Below are 13,532 nucleotides of genomic sequence, written 5' to 3' on the forward strand. Positions count from 1 at the left end.
TATTAAAGGGCTGGCCCCATCTGCCAGGCTGATGAAACCAAAGAAAAAAATGCATAGTTAATAGAGCCTAAGATGAGGATGAGTCAGAATTCTGTATCATCATAATGCAATTATACTCTTTTAATTTAAAAAAGGATCAAAACCATGCTATGGTGTCATTATACAGGTATTTAATGCTATGCTAAGAATCTAAGACTTAGTCATGACAACACAGTGTAGGAAAACTCAGAAGCTTGAGAAGTTCGATAGCTTACCACATAGCAGAATGCATTATAATAACCTATTACCAAAACATTAATGGTTCATTTCTTTGTTAATTTTAAGGATTAGACTGGAAGTAAAACCAACATATATCAGAGAAGATGATGCAGCCTGAAATAACATGAAGACCGAAGCATGATCCCCGACAGCAGGACCAGAAGGAGATCCCATCCTTCATTGCCTGAATCCTATAGCTGACTCCACGCTCCCCAGGCTCTCTCAAAACACCATCTCACTCCAGAGTTCACAGGAAGCCAAACAACGTTAGAGTAAGTAAGAAAAAGCTATGATTCACTAAATCATTTCTGCTGTTACCTTTTGAGAATATAGTTTCCGCATACATGCGTACAACACAAACACATCTCAACTGCGTGTCAGATGAACACAGCAAGACAAAAGCCTCTGCACTGTTACTAACCACCACCCCTTTATTCCAGTCACCCTTGCTGGGGAAGGAAAGGATGCACTGCAACTACAGACATCTAAGCAGACACGGCTACAATGAAAGCACAATATTCCCTATTTACAGGAATACAAAATTTACCAAGAGCTAATGTTGTTATGAACATGAAAGACACAGCTACAAGCTTAAGTGACATATTCAAGAGAATATACCTAACAACTCCTAATTGGGTAGTCTTATAACAGGCAATATTTGTCTTTTTTTTTAAATGGTAACTATTTTAATCAGGTCTGGGAAAAAAGTGAATTCAGAGTATATAATCAAAGCAGGTACAGGTTCTTTGAGGGGAAAAAAAAAGCATTCACAGTCCAGATTTATTTTATTACTCTTCTTCTAACTAACAGAAAAGATTTTTCTTTTAAAGGATGTACTTGACATGTATGAAATTTTACTATGCCAATTCCTTAAGCATTGCAAACTATTTTTTTTCTACAAGTGAAGAAAACTAACCAGGAAGAGTAAGAGAATGTCAACATAATACTCGATATGCATACGCCCAACTTGGCTGTTTCCCCCTTCTGCATCGTGATATCAGAACCCTGAATTAGCAAAGTAAACAACTTTGTTTTCAGAACACTTGACTGACAAAAGGACTTGTCTTCCAATTTTTATTACTTCTCCATTTATATCAATCCTACCCAAAGAACAACCTGACAGTAACACAGTTCAGGCACGTCCTTTCATCCACCCCTTCTTGTGAATTTGGAAAAGCTTTTTTCCTATCTCTTCCTTTTCATGAACACCATTTCAACCATCCTCATCTCCAGCCATCTCCTGCTTACTTGTTCAAATGCAATCAAACAAGCCCATGGAAAACAAGCTTACGAAGAACAGCAAGGAAAAAGTAAAATCAATTCAAAGCACCCAGCTGTAGCTCAGGAAGAGCCTAAGCCTCAGCCCACGGGAGGTCAGGAGATACAGAGAGAAGTCGGGTTGTTCTGGTGAAGCTTTCTTCTCCCAACATCTACTCCTCTCAGTAGGAATTCCTGCAGCTGTTCTGAGCCCAGTTCATTGAATTCAGGCAATGCTGATTCATAACACCAACTGCTTTCCTCCTCATCATGTCCCTCTTTTTCACTGCCCATCTCTATTTCTTCTCCTAATCCTTACTTGAAAAAGAATTCAGACCTATATATTTCAAAATAAGTCTTAAATTGTTATAGGTGTAAATAGGCAGACGTGCAATCATGATCAGAGCAGAAACAACACACTGAGAGAAGGGAAGAGAAACTAACAGGCACATTTATGCAAAATGCTTTTCATTACTATCTACCAGAACAAAAAAAAAACAAACCAAGATCCAGTTAGTCTTTCCTTTAGAAACATGAAATAATGTGAATTTTTAAAATTGTAGAAAAAAGGTTTTAGAGAAATACTTTCGGAGATAAGTAAAACATACTGAACACTGTCACTTCTCTGTACAAACCTGCCTCTTTTCTATACCTTTTGTACGTGATCTTTGAACCAAAAAGAACTCATTGTAGGCTGATATGAGTTTGCTTTCATACAGCCAGTGTTAATGCAAGCTCATGCTAGAAATTCAAAACGGTTTATGCCAATTTCATGGTTGCTGTATAAATGCTCTGCTTAGCAGCGCTGAAAATGAGCAAGATTTAGATGGAACTACAGAAAAACCACACCAAGAGTTCGAGCTGGAACACATAACAAGCAGCCACAACATCAGTATCGACTTTTTACCCTCATTATATAATCTCGCTCACGCAGCTGCAGCAGGAGGTGCTAGGAATGAGACCTCGAAGCTGCACTGGTAAACTGTATTTCTGCTCGGAACCTAAGACCTGCCGGTCCCCGCTTTAACGTTACTTCCACATCACCGAGGCAGAGCCCCCCCCGCTGCAGACAGACAGGCCCGACGGAACAGCACCCCTCGCCGCCACCCGCGCCCGGCTCCACACAGAGGAGCTGCCAAGACCCCTTCGCGTCCCCGCGGCGGCTGAGCCGCGCCCGTGCCGCGGAGGAGCAGAGGAGCGCGGAGGGACAGGGGCAGGCCAGAGCCGCGCACCGCGGCCTCCCGTCACCGCCACCCTGCGGGTCCGAGGGTCTTCCCCCGCTCGCCGCTCCACCGCGACACCAGGGCTCCGGCCCTTCAGCGGCCGCCGGTGCCCGCGGGAAGGTGACGCCCCGCCGCTGCCCGGCCCAACGGCAGGGAACGCTGGGGCCGGGGTCGCCGCGCCCCGCCTAGGCCCGGCCGCTGCACTGCCCGCAGACCCTCACAGCGGGGGAGAGCGTGGGCCCCGCCGCGCCTCACCTTGGAAGCGTTGCCCGCGGCGGCTCGGTGCGAGCATCGGCGTGTTCCGCCGCCGGCCCCGCGGAGCTGCGCCCTGCCCCCGGCCGCTCGGCCCCGGCAGCCGGGACACGTCCCGCACCGGCGCAGGCGCACACAGAGCGCAGCCGCCGCCGCCGCCGCCGCCGCTGCTGCCGCGAGGGGCAGCTCCGCGCCCCCACCGCCGTGGCTCGTCTGCAGCGGAGGGCAAAACCTATCGGAACCTCCATCTAACGAAAGCTTAATTGGAATCGTTAATTACAACGCTACCTGAGCATACACGGACTGCTTCACAGCCGAGGACGCAAAGAATACACTCCTAAAAGCCAAGTAAGAAGAAACAACAAGTTACAGCCAGGCCTCCAGCATAGCTATCTTTGCCTCAATAAGGCAATTGGTGTTGCAGATAACAGCAAAAGAAGTGCAATTGCTGCAAGACAGCAGCCCTGCGCAGGCACAGGGAGATGCTCTTCTCACGGGAGATACTGCTGAAGTGCCAGTTTCACCGCTATAAGTGACTTCTTCCATATGCAAGACCGTGCTCTAGAAGACATGTGGTACCTTGCTCTCCACATTGTACCTGAGTAAAAACACCACATGCAATACAACAGAAATTGAGAAATAGCAGAAAAAGATGTAAAAACACGCTTTTTCCTATTGATAAATGTCACTAGTAATAAACACTTCACTAATGCATTGAAAACACCAGCTCCGCAACCAAGCTACCTTCACAAGCTCAGAGCCTATACACACAGCAGATACTCTTCTAACAAATGTAGCTACAGAAAGTGGGATCTGCCCCAGATTTGTAAGCTCAGGGGTGGGGCTGACCAGCCCAGCTGGAGTCCTCATCACACAGGAAGGTGTGATGGGCGGGTAGCAGCCCAGTGTTGTGATGAGGACCATTGCAGGAGTAAAAAGTCTCCTTACAGAGAAAAGGACAAGGATCTGACTGTATGTTTTCTAGCTCAGCGCCAAGACTAATGGAGTTTTGCTTATGACACCACTGACCCCCATGCTGCATCTTAAGGACTTCGTATCTGGAGCTAGTAGGTAGGAACCATATTGGTATTTGCCTGAGGTAGGAAACATTTATTATTTCTTTCATCCTCATGTAGTTATTTTTATCAAATTAATACCGTTTAAAATATTGATCTACGTATAACAATTAGCATAGGTTTGGTTTGGTTTTTTTTGTGAAGGGAATGCAGATAACCAAATGCATCAGGAGCAAAGGTGCTGCTTTGTGCACTTCTCTGGCAACGTCAAGAAATTTGGTGCTATTTGACCTGTTTGTCTCAGTGTATGGATGTATATATCTTTGGTTTAATTCATCAAACATCAATTATCCCAAGTAACTATAATTTATCTTAGGAACAGTGTTTGATTGGGTTTTGGTTAGTTTAATGTTTGAATTATTTACTGTTCAATCAACCGCGAAGATTTTCCCTAGAAAATGAAGGGAATTAAACCCCTACGTTTCCATAATTGGCTGTTTTAAGATCACACCTATCAATGTTTTTGTTGTAAGAATTCCTCTGCTGTGATAATAGCAAAGGAGTTTGTCTTGCTACCTCCTGCTTCTGCAAGTAACGAAAAAGCACTTAGGAGCGATGACAGGGGACAGCAGTGTTATTTTTCCCTGGAAGTACTTCTCTGCCCGCTCAGGGAAGCTGCAGGCAGAAGCAAGGACGGGGTCGACACCGTCCCGCCATGCAGCCGCTCCTCCAGGCCGGCAGGGGTCAGCAAGGCCGGGGCAGGCTCTGGAGGCGTGGCTGCGCGTCGCCGGGCTGGCGAGAAGCTGCGGCTGCGCAGTGGGAACGGCCTTTTCCCCCCTGCTGCGGAGCGCAGTCGTTGTGCGGAGCGGGCTCCGGTCTAGGCCTAGACCGGACAGTACCTGGCACGATGGTCAGTACCGGCCCCGCGGGACGCCCGAGCCACGAGGGTGTTCTGCCCGCCGCGCTGCGGCTGCTGCGCTCCGCTGCCCGCGCGGATGGAGACGGATTGGCTCAGGCCCGACGCCGGCTGCGGCTGCTCCAGCGTGGCGATGGCTGCCATTAGCGCTGGGGCTGCGGCTCAGCACGATTCCCGTACGGCCCCGTTACCGTCCGCGCTGCTGCGCTGAGGCGGAGGCAGACCGGGTCAGGCCCGGCCTGGCCCGTGGGTGCGTGGCGGTGCGGCCCCGTTTGACGGAGCCCTGCGGCAGCCGGCTGGAGGCTTGGGGTCTGTGGCCGCTATCTTCCCGCGGGTCAGCGGGGCTGAAGTGTGCGGAAGCGCGGGTCCCGTCGCGGTGCTGGCCGAGCGTGCCTTCGCGGGGCCGTCGGAGGAGCGAGCTCCGAGGCCCTGGGGGACTGGCTGGGAGCGACACGGTTACTGCTTCAGGCCATGCAGGCAGACGTTCTGCTAACAGGTCTTTTCTGGTGTTTCTCCTGAAACCATGAATTTCACAGGAGAAATGTGTATTAGTTCCTGTGGGAAGGATCAAGCTTCCGGGGCTTAGTGTGGCTTCCTTCCCCCCCCCCCCCCCCCCCTTATTTTTGTGATGCTTTTCATTTAAATGCATAAGTAAATCCGGTTTATTTCTAATTCCACCACGGTTTTACTTATAGGACATACAGTTAGAATGGCTTTGGCTCGCGTGATTCTGTGTTAATAACATCCAGTTGTGTTTCTTACTCAAGGGGTTTGTGAAAGTTGTCAAGAATAAGGCATACTTCAAGAGATACCAAGTGAAATTCAGGAGAAGGAGAGGTATGTTTAAGTTCCCTGTGATGTGTAGTTAAATGCCACTGATGAATATTCCTATTTCATTCACATATTTTTCACACTGTAACTGTTGTATTTCAGAGGGAAAAACTGATTACTATGCCCGTAAGCGTTTGGTAATTCAAGATAAAAACAAGTACAACACCCCTAAATATAGGATGATTGTGCGTGTTACCAACAGAGACATCATTTGCCAGGTAAGGTCTGTGGTGCTGTTGCTTCCTTACCAGTCTTCCCAGTGTGAAGCAAGCAGCAAGGGTGGACTGGCTGAAGCAGATGAGGTTTTTAAGCTTGATCTGAGCAGCTTTTATGATGTAAAATGGTTTCTTAGAAGAAAGAAATTTTTAATGTTGCTGCAACTTCAGTAATAGAACGTATTCATAATGCAAAACAAATGTTGGTAGTGTCAGCATCCTTCAGCCAGGTTATTTGTAATACAAAACTGTGCTGGTTTGATGATGCTGAGGTAAGTAAAGACGTTGGGAAGGGGGAGGATTTCTCTGTTCCGTCTCTGCTTTATTTAAAGTGCTTGAAAAAGGGAGTCGTATTTGAAGGCAGCAGGGTTGACTGACCTGTCAACCTGCATTGACAGTTGCACTGTATCTAAAGGTGCCTTTTCTTCTGAGGGTTTTTTTTCCTGTGATGGCATGTATATGATGTGAAGCAGCGAGGCTATATGATGCCTTTCCTGTGAGACTAAAGGAGTTTGGTAGGTAAGAACAGTAGGCATTTGGTTGTCCTTCCTGAGCACGCAGTTGTGTGTTGCATCATACAGCGTTCCTCATTGTGATTCGCTTTCTTGTTTCATTTCTAGAATGTTTTGATGAATTTTGAAGTTAGAAACTTAGTGTTTACTATATTATAAATATGTGTTATTAACCTCAAAAAAGGGGCAGCTATAAAAGTTAACTGTTCTGCTTTTTACATGGGATAATGATATGTCAAGAACAGTGGTGAGTGGTTTTTTTACAGTCAGTTTAGACCTGTTTTATCTTTTGAAACTCAAAACCAAAGTTGGTGGTGGCAGGTGCTGATATCTGATAGGTGGTACCTATCCAGTGTGTAGGCATCCTGCAAAAAGGGTGCAACTTTTCGATGTAGGAAGGAGGTGTGGGATTCAAAAGGAGAAGGTTCCGTAGGTGAAAGGAACAGGAGAAACATCTGATAGTACTGCTGTCCCACAGGAGACCTCAGAGATGGTGAAAATCTCAGACCCATTAACAAAATAATTCCATAAGGTTATTATCTTAGAATGGCTTGGATTGGAAAGATCATCTAGTTCCAACCCCCTGCCATGGGGGGTTCATAACAATGTTATCACAAACTCTGTATCAGATGCTGTTTGCATCTTCCTGAGGTGTGTTATATACTATGTTAATGCAGAAAGTGGGACGAGATCCATCCACATCCATAATGAATCTTGGAAAGGTTGTTTTTGTAGGCAGTTTCCTGGCCTCTTGATGTGTGTGGAGAGGTAAATGAAAGTTGTTGCTGACATGGACTTTCTCTGGCCTAATACAGATTTGGCTTCTTTGTGCCTGTACTTTAGGACTTAATTATGCCTTTAAAAAACAAAGAATGAAAAGGGAATGACAAGCCCTTGATCTTGCTTGCAGGGGTTGGCAGTGAGCTCTGTAGTATAGACATTCCTCTGTAGTATTCCTGTCAGCTCAAGCAGATGTTGAAGAAATTATAAACTGAGCCCAGAATTCTTGCGAGAACACTAACTCTTGTTTCCTTGTCAGATTGCCTATGCTAGAATTGAAGGTGACATGATTGTCTGTGCTGCTTATGCCCATGAGCTGCCAAAATACGGTGTGAAGGTTGGCCTGACCAATTACGCAGCAGCATACTGCACAGGCCTACTGATGGCACGCAGGGTAGGTATCTGTCCAGGCTACTGCTCTGGTTTTCTTACCAAAGGGAAAGCTCACTTTCTCCAGTGGTATGCTGATATTGATAAATGACTCTGGGGGCTTCTCTCAGTAATAACTTTTGCCCTTTACCACATAGATTTGATGGCCTCCTGTGACTGTCAAATCACAGGAAGAGCTGTAACCACTCGGGTTCAACTCCAGCAGCCCACTTTTAAGTCTCAACACTTAAGTTTGGTGGAGGGAGGGAGTCAGAATAAAAATGTAAGAAATGTACCTCTGAGAGCTGAAAACATATAAACAGCATCCATCCATTTTCCATGAGCTTAGGAACATGTCTTTGAGTTCACTGGTGTACCTGTTGGCACAAAAGGTTGAAACTTAACAGACGTACTTCCAGTGGTGGTTGGTAAAAGCTTTGTTATGGGGTGCTAATTTTTGTAAAGAAATAATTTAAGACATGAAAATTTTACTGCAGATTTGGGCTTTACGGGGTGGTGGTTCTTAATTTTGTTCATTAATGGAAAGAATTTCAGAAGTGCCTTTGTTTGTTTTCCTTTCCCGCAGCTTCTGAATAAATTTGGTCTTGACAAGATCTACGAAGGCCAAGTTGAAGTGACTGGTGATGAATACAATGTGGAGAGTGTGGATGGAAAGCCTGGTGCTTTCACATGCTACCTGGATGCAGGTCTTGCCAGAACTACCACTGGAAACAAAGTCTTTGGTGCTCTGAAGGGTGCAGTGGATGGTGGTCTGTCCATCCCCCATAGGTAATATAGTCTGTTGGGAAGGATTCCTTTAGAATTAACCTGAGATTCTTCTGTAGGTGACAGTGTACGTACACTGTCACTTAATGTCCCAGTGACCTGGGAATGATGATGTAGCCTTGGTCCTCAGGTGGGTTTGGGTTTTTGTGGTTGGTTCATTGGTTGTTTCTTAATCCCAAAAGTTCAATTTTGAGAATGCTGCTGGGAATCTTGCAGCTACCAAGAGATGTTACTAAACTTTTAGAGACTAAAAAGCCATCTTGTTGCTTTGACTTAAGATCATGAAGTGATTGCCTGCAGTTAAGTAAATCTGCTTTAGTATTCTGTTGGTTTAAGTCTTTAGCAAGTTGTGTGTGCTTACTGCTTTCAGTGCAAACAACTGTACATACCAGGTATAATGCCTCTGATGCTTGCTACAGGTGTCAGGACAATAGTAGGTCTGAGCTGTCCACCTGCACTTAAAATTTTTATACAGATGTTTTGACAGCTCCTGTCATAGGGTGAGAATGACTGAACCAAGATTTTTAGCAGTTTTACCAACACTGATACTACTGTTGACTGCTGCTTTCTGCTAGCAGCTGTGAATGGGGAGGGAGAAATCTGAGCTCTCTTGTGTATTTTCTTCCCTTTTCCCATGATCTTCTATTCATTCTTGACTAATTTAGCAGTTTTTCTGACTTGGCTGCTACGTGATGATACTCCCAATGACTGAACGCTCTGTAGTTGGTCCATGGTGTGTATGTGATGTACAGCACTGTTTCAAGACGGGACTGATGGCAGCCGAGACAAACTTAAAACTTCCATCTCTTGATTTTCTTTATCTTGTATTTTATAATTAGAGGGTCTTATCCCTCAGTTATCTGTATTGGTCATTTCTGTGTGGAATCTAGCCTCTGAATGGGAACATTTGTCAATGTGTCTTTGCAATGCTGTTTCACAGTACCAAACGTTTCCCTGGGTATGACTCGGAAAGCAAAGAATTCAATGCAGAGGTTCACCGCAAGCATATCATGGGCCAGAATGTTGCAGATTATATGCGCTACCTGATGGAGGAGGATGAAGATGCTTACAAGAAACAGTTCTCCCAGTATATAAAGAACAACCTAACACCTGATGGGGTGAGATTTCTCTCTGGCTCGTGCATTAATAGAGGTGTTATTAAGTCTTGCATAGAGACTTCTCTAGTAATGCAGATAATATATAAAAAATGTGATTCATATTACATGTTATCTGTGCAAAGGAAGTATTTTTTCCTTCTTTAAGAGCTCTGCAGTATATTGTAGACCTTTTGAAAGCAAGATCTTTTTTCCTGCCATGAAGCTTAACGTTCTGCCTTTAAATCTAAGCTTACAGGACTGCATTCTAAACTGGACAGTCTTTGCAACCTTTTTGGGGGGGATTTTGTTTGATATAGAAGTTAACTTGAAATTTATATACATGCTGCCCACTCATTCCTCATTCCACACCACAGCCTGTAATTTCTGCAGCTGTGGGGATGTGCTCTGTGTCCAATCTGTTATAGCATTTTTGTGACCCTATAGGTAATTCTATGTCCCAGGTGAATATAGGCTAGCCTAAGCTACTTTGTTGTAGAAGCTGCAATCTTGTGAAATTAGAGAGACTGTAACACATCTTATTTCAGAATATTTTGCACAAAAGTAGAAAATGTGCAAGATTACCAAGGTATTTTCACTTCTTTCAAGTGTATAACTCCTTTCAGATAGCATGTCTTGCTGCCTGTAATATTCTTGCCTGGTTTCCCCAATTACTGGTCCTGAAGCTCCAAATATTCTCAAGTCATTTTTCAGACTGTGGAAAACTTAACTTTATTCTTTGTCCCTTTATTGCTATGTGGCTTGGAATGGTTTGTTGGTTGGTTGGTTGTTTTTTTAACATAATTGCTGCTTTTTGTAACTTAATATTTGCTAAAAAATAAGTAAGGTTATATTGTGAATGCCAGCTTCATCTAGTTTACTAATCAAACAATATTTATAGCTTGTATTGCAAGTGAGTCCAGGACTTTTGGCAGTAGCTAGACACTTACTCTTTGTGCATCTTGAAGACTTCTCACAGCTGGGATCTGGTGATCTTAATTAACTACCAGCAAAGGTATTCTTAGAATTGGTGATGTTATGGAGCCATAGTTAATTTTGGGACACAGCAGCATTACTGCACCTTTGGGGAGAATGCAGGGACTGTCATAGTTCTTGCAAGACTTGCTACTCTGAAGCTGCTTTCACTGCTTCTGCTTCTTCCATCTTACTAAGCAGCTTTGTAACGTGCTGCTGTAGGGTTTGAAAGGGTGGTAAGATGACATGTCTGACAGTTTGTGTGGAATAATTTTGGCATAGTAAGTAAACATGAAGTATTTTATTCTAAGTAGAATAACTTTCTAGATTGCCATTTCATTTTGGTGTGGGGAAGCTATGGCACTGAAAGCAGGCTTCGGAGGAAATAGTATTTCAAGTGCAAGATAGTAGCCTGTATTTGAGAGACTTGTGAGTTGTCTGTAGTTACTTTATGGCAGGAGAAAATTACTTTTCTCGTTTGTGTCCCAAGTTGTGGGTTTGACTAGTGAAATTGTAGCCTAGTGATAGCAGGAATTTCAGTATGCTGCAGCAGTGTATGAAAAGTATTTTAAAGGCAACCATGCAAAACTTGTACATATTGTTATGTATTATGGAGCCCCTTTCTAGCGCATGCTTTGGTCAAGGTGTCTTGGTTTTCTTACATGATGGTACAACTGGACCACTATGGAGAACTGAACAATTTTTTTAAATATACTTTTTTTCAGATGGAAGAAATGTATAAAAAAGCCCATGCTGCTATACGGGATAATCCAGTCCATGACAAGAAACCCAAGAGAGAAGTCAAGACAAAGAGGTAAAGCTCTCATTCTGTTTAACATGAATGTGACTGTTAGAGACGCTTTTGGTTATGTTAAAACAAGTCATGAATTCTCATTGCAGTTATGTCAAAACAAGTAATGAATTCTCATTGCAGTTATGCCAAAACTTGCATGTTTTAGTTGAGATTAAGATACAAGCAGTTCTGTGTCACTTTATCTTGAGTTAACTTTAGACTTTAAGAGCTCTCAATTATATAAAAGTATTTCTCAAGTGGAGTATGCTTTTGGCCTGAATAGCTGGAACTCTTTAACTGTTTATCTTCAGCTGTTATATCTTTCCAGTGGGAAAGCTGCTTCTCTGACTGATCTGTTAGCACTAAACTATTTGGATTTTTGAGGGTTCTGGGAGAAAAGAAATCAAGGCCCAGCTGTTGCATTGGGCTCCACAGTGTCTGTATTCTAGTTGCAAGAGTACCGACTTGGCTTACCTTGCAAGGAGTTAAACTGCTGCAACCATGCAGCAACCATGTCCAACCCTGTTGTCTTGTGTATCCAAACTACAGCTTTAAATCATTATATAAGGAAATTGTGTGTTACAGAAGTGAGAATATGTTCTAGGACAGCATACTTGATAACAGTTCTGGTGCACTGCAGCTTGCTTGACCACCCTTTTGCTTATTTCTGCCTTGGCTATATCATATATTGTGCTTGCATTGCAGATGGAACTGTCCCAAGATGTCCCTCGCTCAGAAGAAGGACCGTGTTGCTCAGAAGAAGGCCAGCTTCCTCAGGGCTCAGGAGCGCGCAGCTGATAGTTAAGACAACTTCCACAGTTTGCTATGAAGCTTTGGAAAAAGTGGCAATAAATTTATTGAGTAAGCAGCTGTGCAAGACTGGCTTATTTATGCATCTTGGAAAGATGCAGAATAGTGATCCAGATATGCTGTAGCTTTATATAGGTTTCTCTCCTGCCCCCTTATGAATTGAACTCCTTCACAGAGGAGAGGTGACAGACTTGTAACACCAAGGCTGCTGCATTAGAATCATTCCCATGAAGGGGAAATCAATGTTATTAATTTCTAGTGTGACTAGTACCAGACTGAGAAAAAGAAATAGCAGCTTCTAAAAAAAAAATACCATAAATTTTTTAAGAGTTTTTACATGTCCTTCACCATTTTTCTTTCAGCATACTTGATGTTACGAAGGAATCTGTATGGAGCTTAGGAAAAGAGCAGGAGTACTCGCAGCAGGTGCTAAAGCTTCTGCCCAAAGGCAGCTGTAGGCCTTCAGGAACACAAACAGCAACACTCTGCCTACTGTGACTGAATTAGCTGATAGAGGAGTAGATGTCTAATTGAAGTATTTAAGCTTCCTCAGGTAACTGAAGTAAGTACTTTGCACTCAGCTCTAAGCTCCGATTGCTACTGAAACAAGTACTGTCTTAAGCTGAATACTTCCCATGATGTAGTGTTTAGACAAGAGAATTCACTTTCAAGTTGCATATACATGCTTAGTTACAGAGGCTGACTGGCCCCTAATCCTTATTTTCTTCTATATCTTAATTTCATAGGCATTTAGTTATTTGTTTCCCATTAGACTCACTGAAGTTGCCTGTACAGTTAAAACATGAGATAAGTAGGCTATGTGGAGGAATGTTTTGCTTTAAGATGCTGATAGATGGTAAGTACTGCTACTGAAAGAGAAAAGGAGGCCTGTGATATATTGTAAACAATGTATTTTTTCCAATGAAAGCTCCAACTTGAGGCAACAGCAATAAAAATGAAGGTTCTGTACAAGAAACCACTATTAAAACATGTTTTCCAGTTGTTTAAAATACCCAACAGTTCGGATTCAATAATCTCTGCCCAAAACCTAGTAATAATTATGTTTTTCCACCAAGAACATGGCCACTTTACACTTGAGTGCATTGCTGTCTACAAATGGTTTCTAGCTTGTGGAGGGACATCAAGTTAAAGAAAATAATCAGCAGAGTAATTCTTAAACTAAAAAGCTGATGTTTACAGACCAGTACACTCTCAACCCAAGCTGCATACTGTTACATACGGAATGGAGAAATGACTTTGTTGGTCCTGTATTTCAGTTTAACCACTCAAGGAATGCATTTAATAAAGGATACCTAAAAGCAATCACCAACCTTTCAAATACTTAAATAAAGCTTGTCCTGCTTACCTCTGAAAATGAATGAAGGGGCCAGCATTTAGAAGGATGTGGATGACTGCCATTAAAATCATTAAGGATTGAACTACTT

The 13,532-nt window shown here is 43.5% G+C and overlaps 2 protein-coding genes and 1 non-coding gene across 12 annotated transcripts in view; 2 read left to right on the forward strand and 1 right to left on the reverse strand.

Annotated features, from left to right (window-relative positions):
• EVI5 (ecotropic viral integration site 5) overlaps positions 1-3,390 on the reverse strand; it is a 78,657-nt gene extending 75,267 nt beyond the window's left edge. For 3 of the 10 annotated variants that reach the window (XM_057429191.1, XM_057429188.1, XM_057429187.1), the window contains exon 1: positions 2,994-3,096. Coding sequence is in view for 1 of the 10 variants with exons in the window: in XM_057429183.1 (XP_057285166.1) it covers positions 2,423-2,428 (6 nt within the window). In the remaining 9 variants the exon portion in view is untranslated. Of the gene's footprint in view, positions 1-2,422; positions 2,567-2,993; positions 3,138-3,278 lie in introns of those variants that run through there. The other 7 variants (XM_057429192.1, XM_057429190.1, XM_057429186.1 and 4 more) reach the window with 5 other exon arrangements.
• A 1,297-nt stretch (positions 3,391-4,687) lies between these two features.
• On the forward strand, positions 4,688-12,142 carry RPL5 (ribosomal protein L5). Its single transcript, XM_057429210.1, has 8 exons — positions 4,688-4,916; positions 5,690-5,759; positions 5,856-5,971; positions 7,520-7,654; positions 8,216-8,418; positions 9,356-9,533; positions 11,210-11,298; positions 11,983-12,142. The coding sequence occupies exons 1-8, from the start codon at positions 4,722-4,724 to the stop codon at positions 12,080-12,082; spliced, it is 1,086 nt and encodes a 361-aa protein (XP_057285193.1). The 5' UTR covers positions 4,688-4,721; the 3' UTR covers positions 12,083-12,142.
• Positions 9,100-9,196, forward strand: LOC130609894 (small nucleolar RNA SNORD21). Its single transcript, XR_008974910.1, has one exon. It is a non-coding gene; the product is annotated as a small nucleolar RNA SNORD21 (small nucleolar RNA).
• Positions 12,143-13,532: the final 1,390 nt, after the last annotated feature.

The sequence above is a fragment of the Pezoporus wallicus genome, unplaced genomic scaffold (assembly GCF_028554395.1).
Source record: "Pezoporus wallicus isolate ANWC-B61680 ecotype Strahan unplaced genomic scaffold, APGP_CSIRO_Pwel_v1 contig_593, whole genome shotgun sequence".
Taxonomy (NCBI): domain Eukaryota; kingdom Metazoa; phylum Chordata; class Aves; order Psittaciformes; family Psittacidae; genus Pezoporus; species Pezoporus wallicus.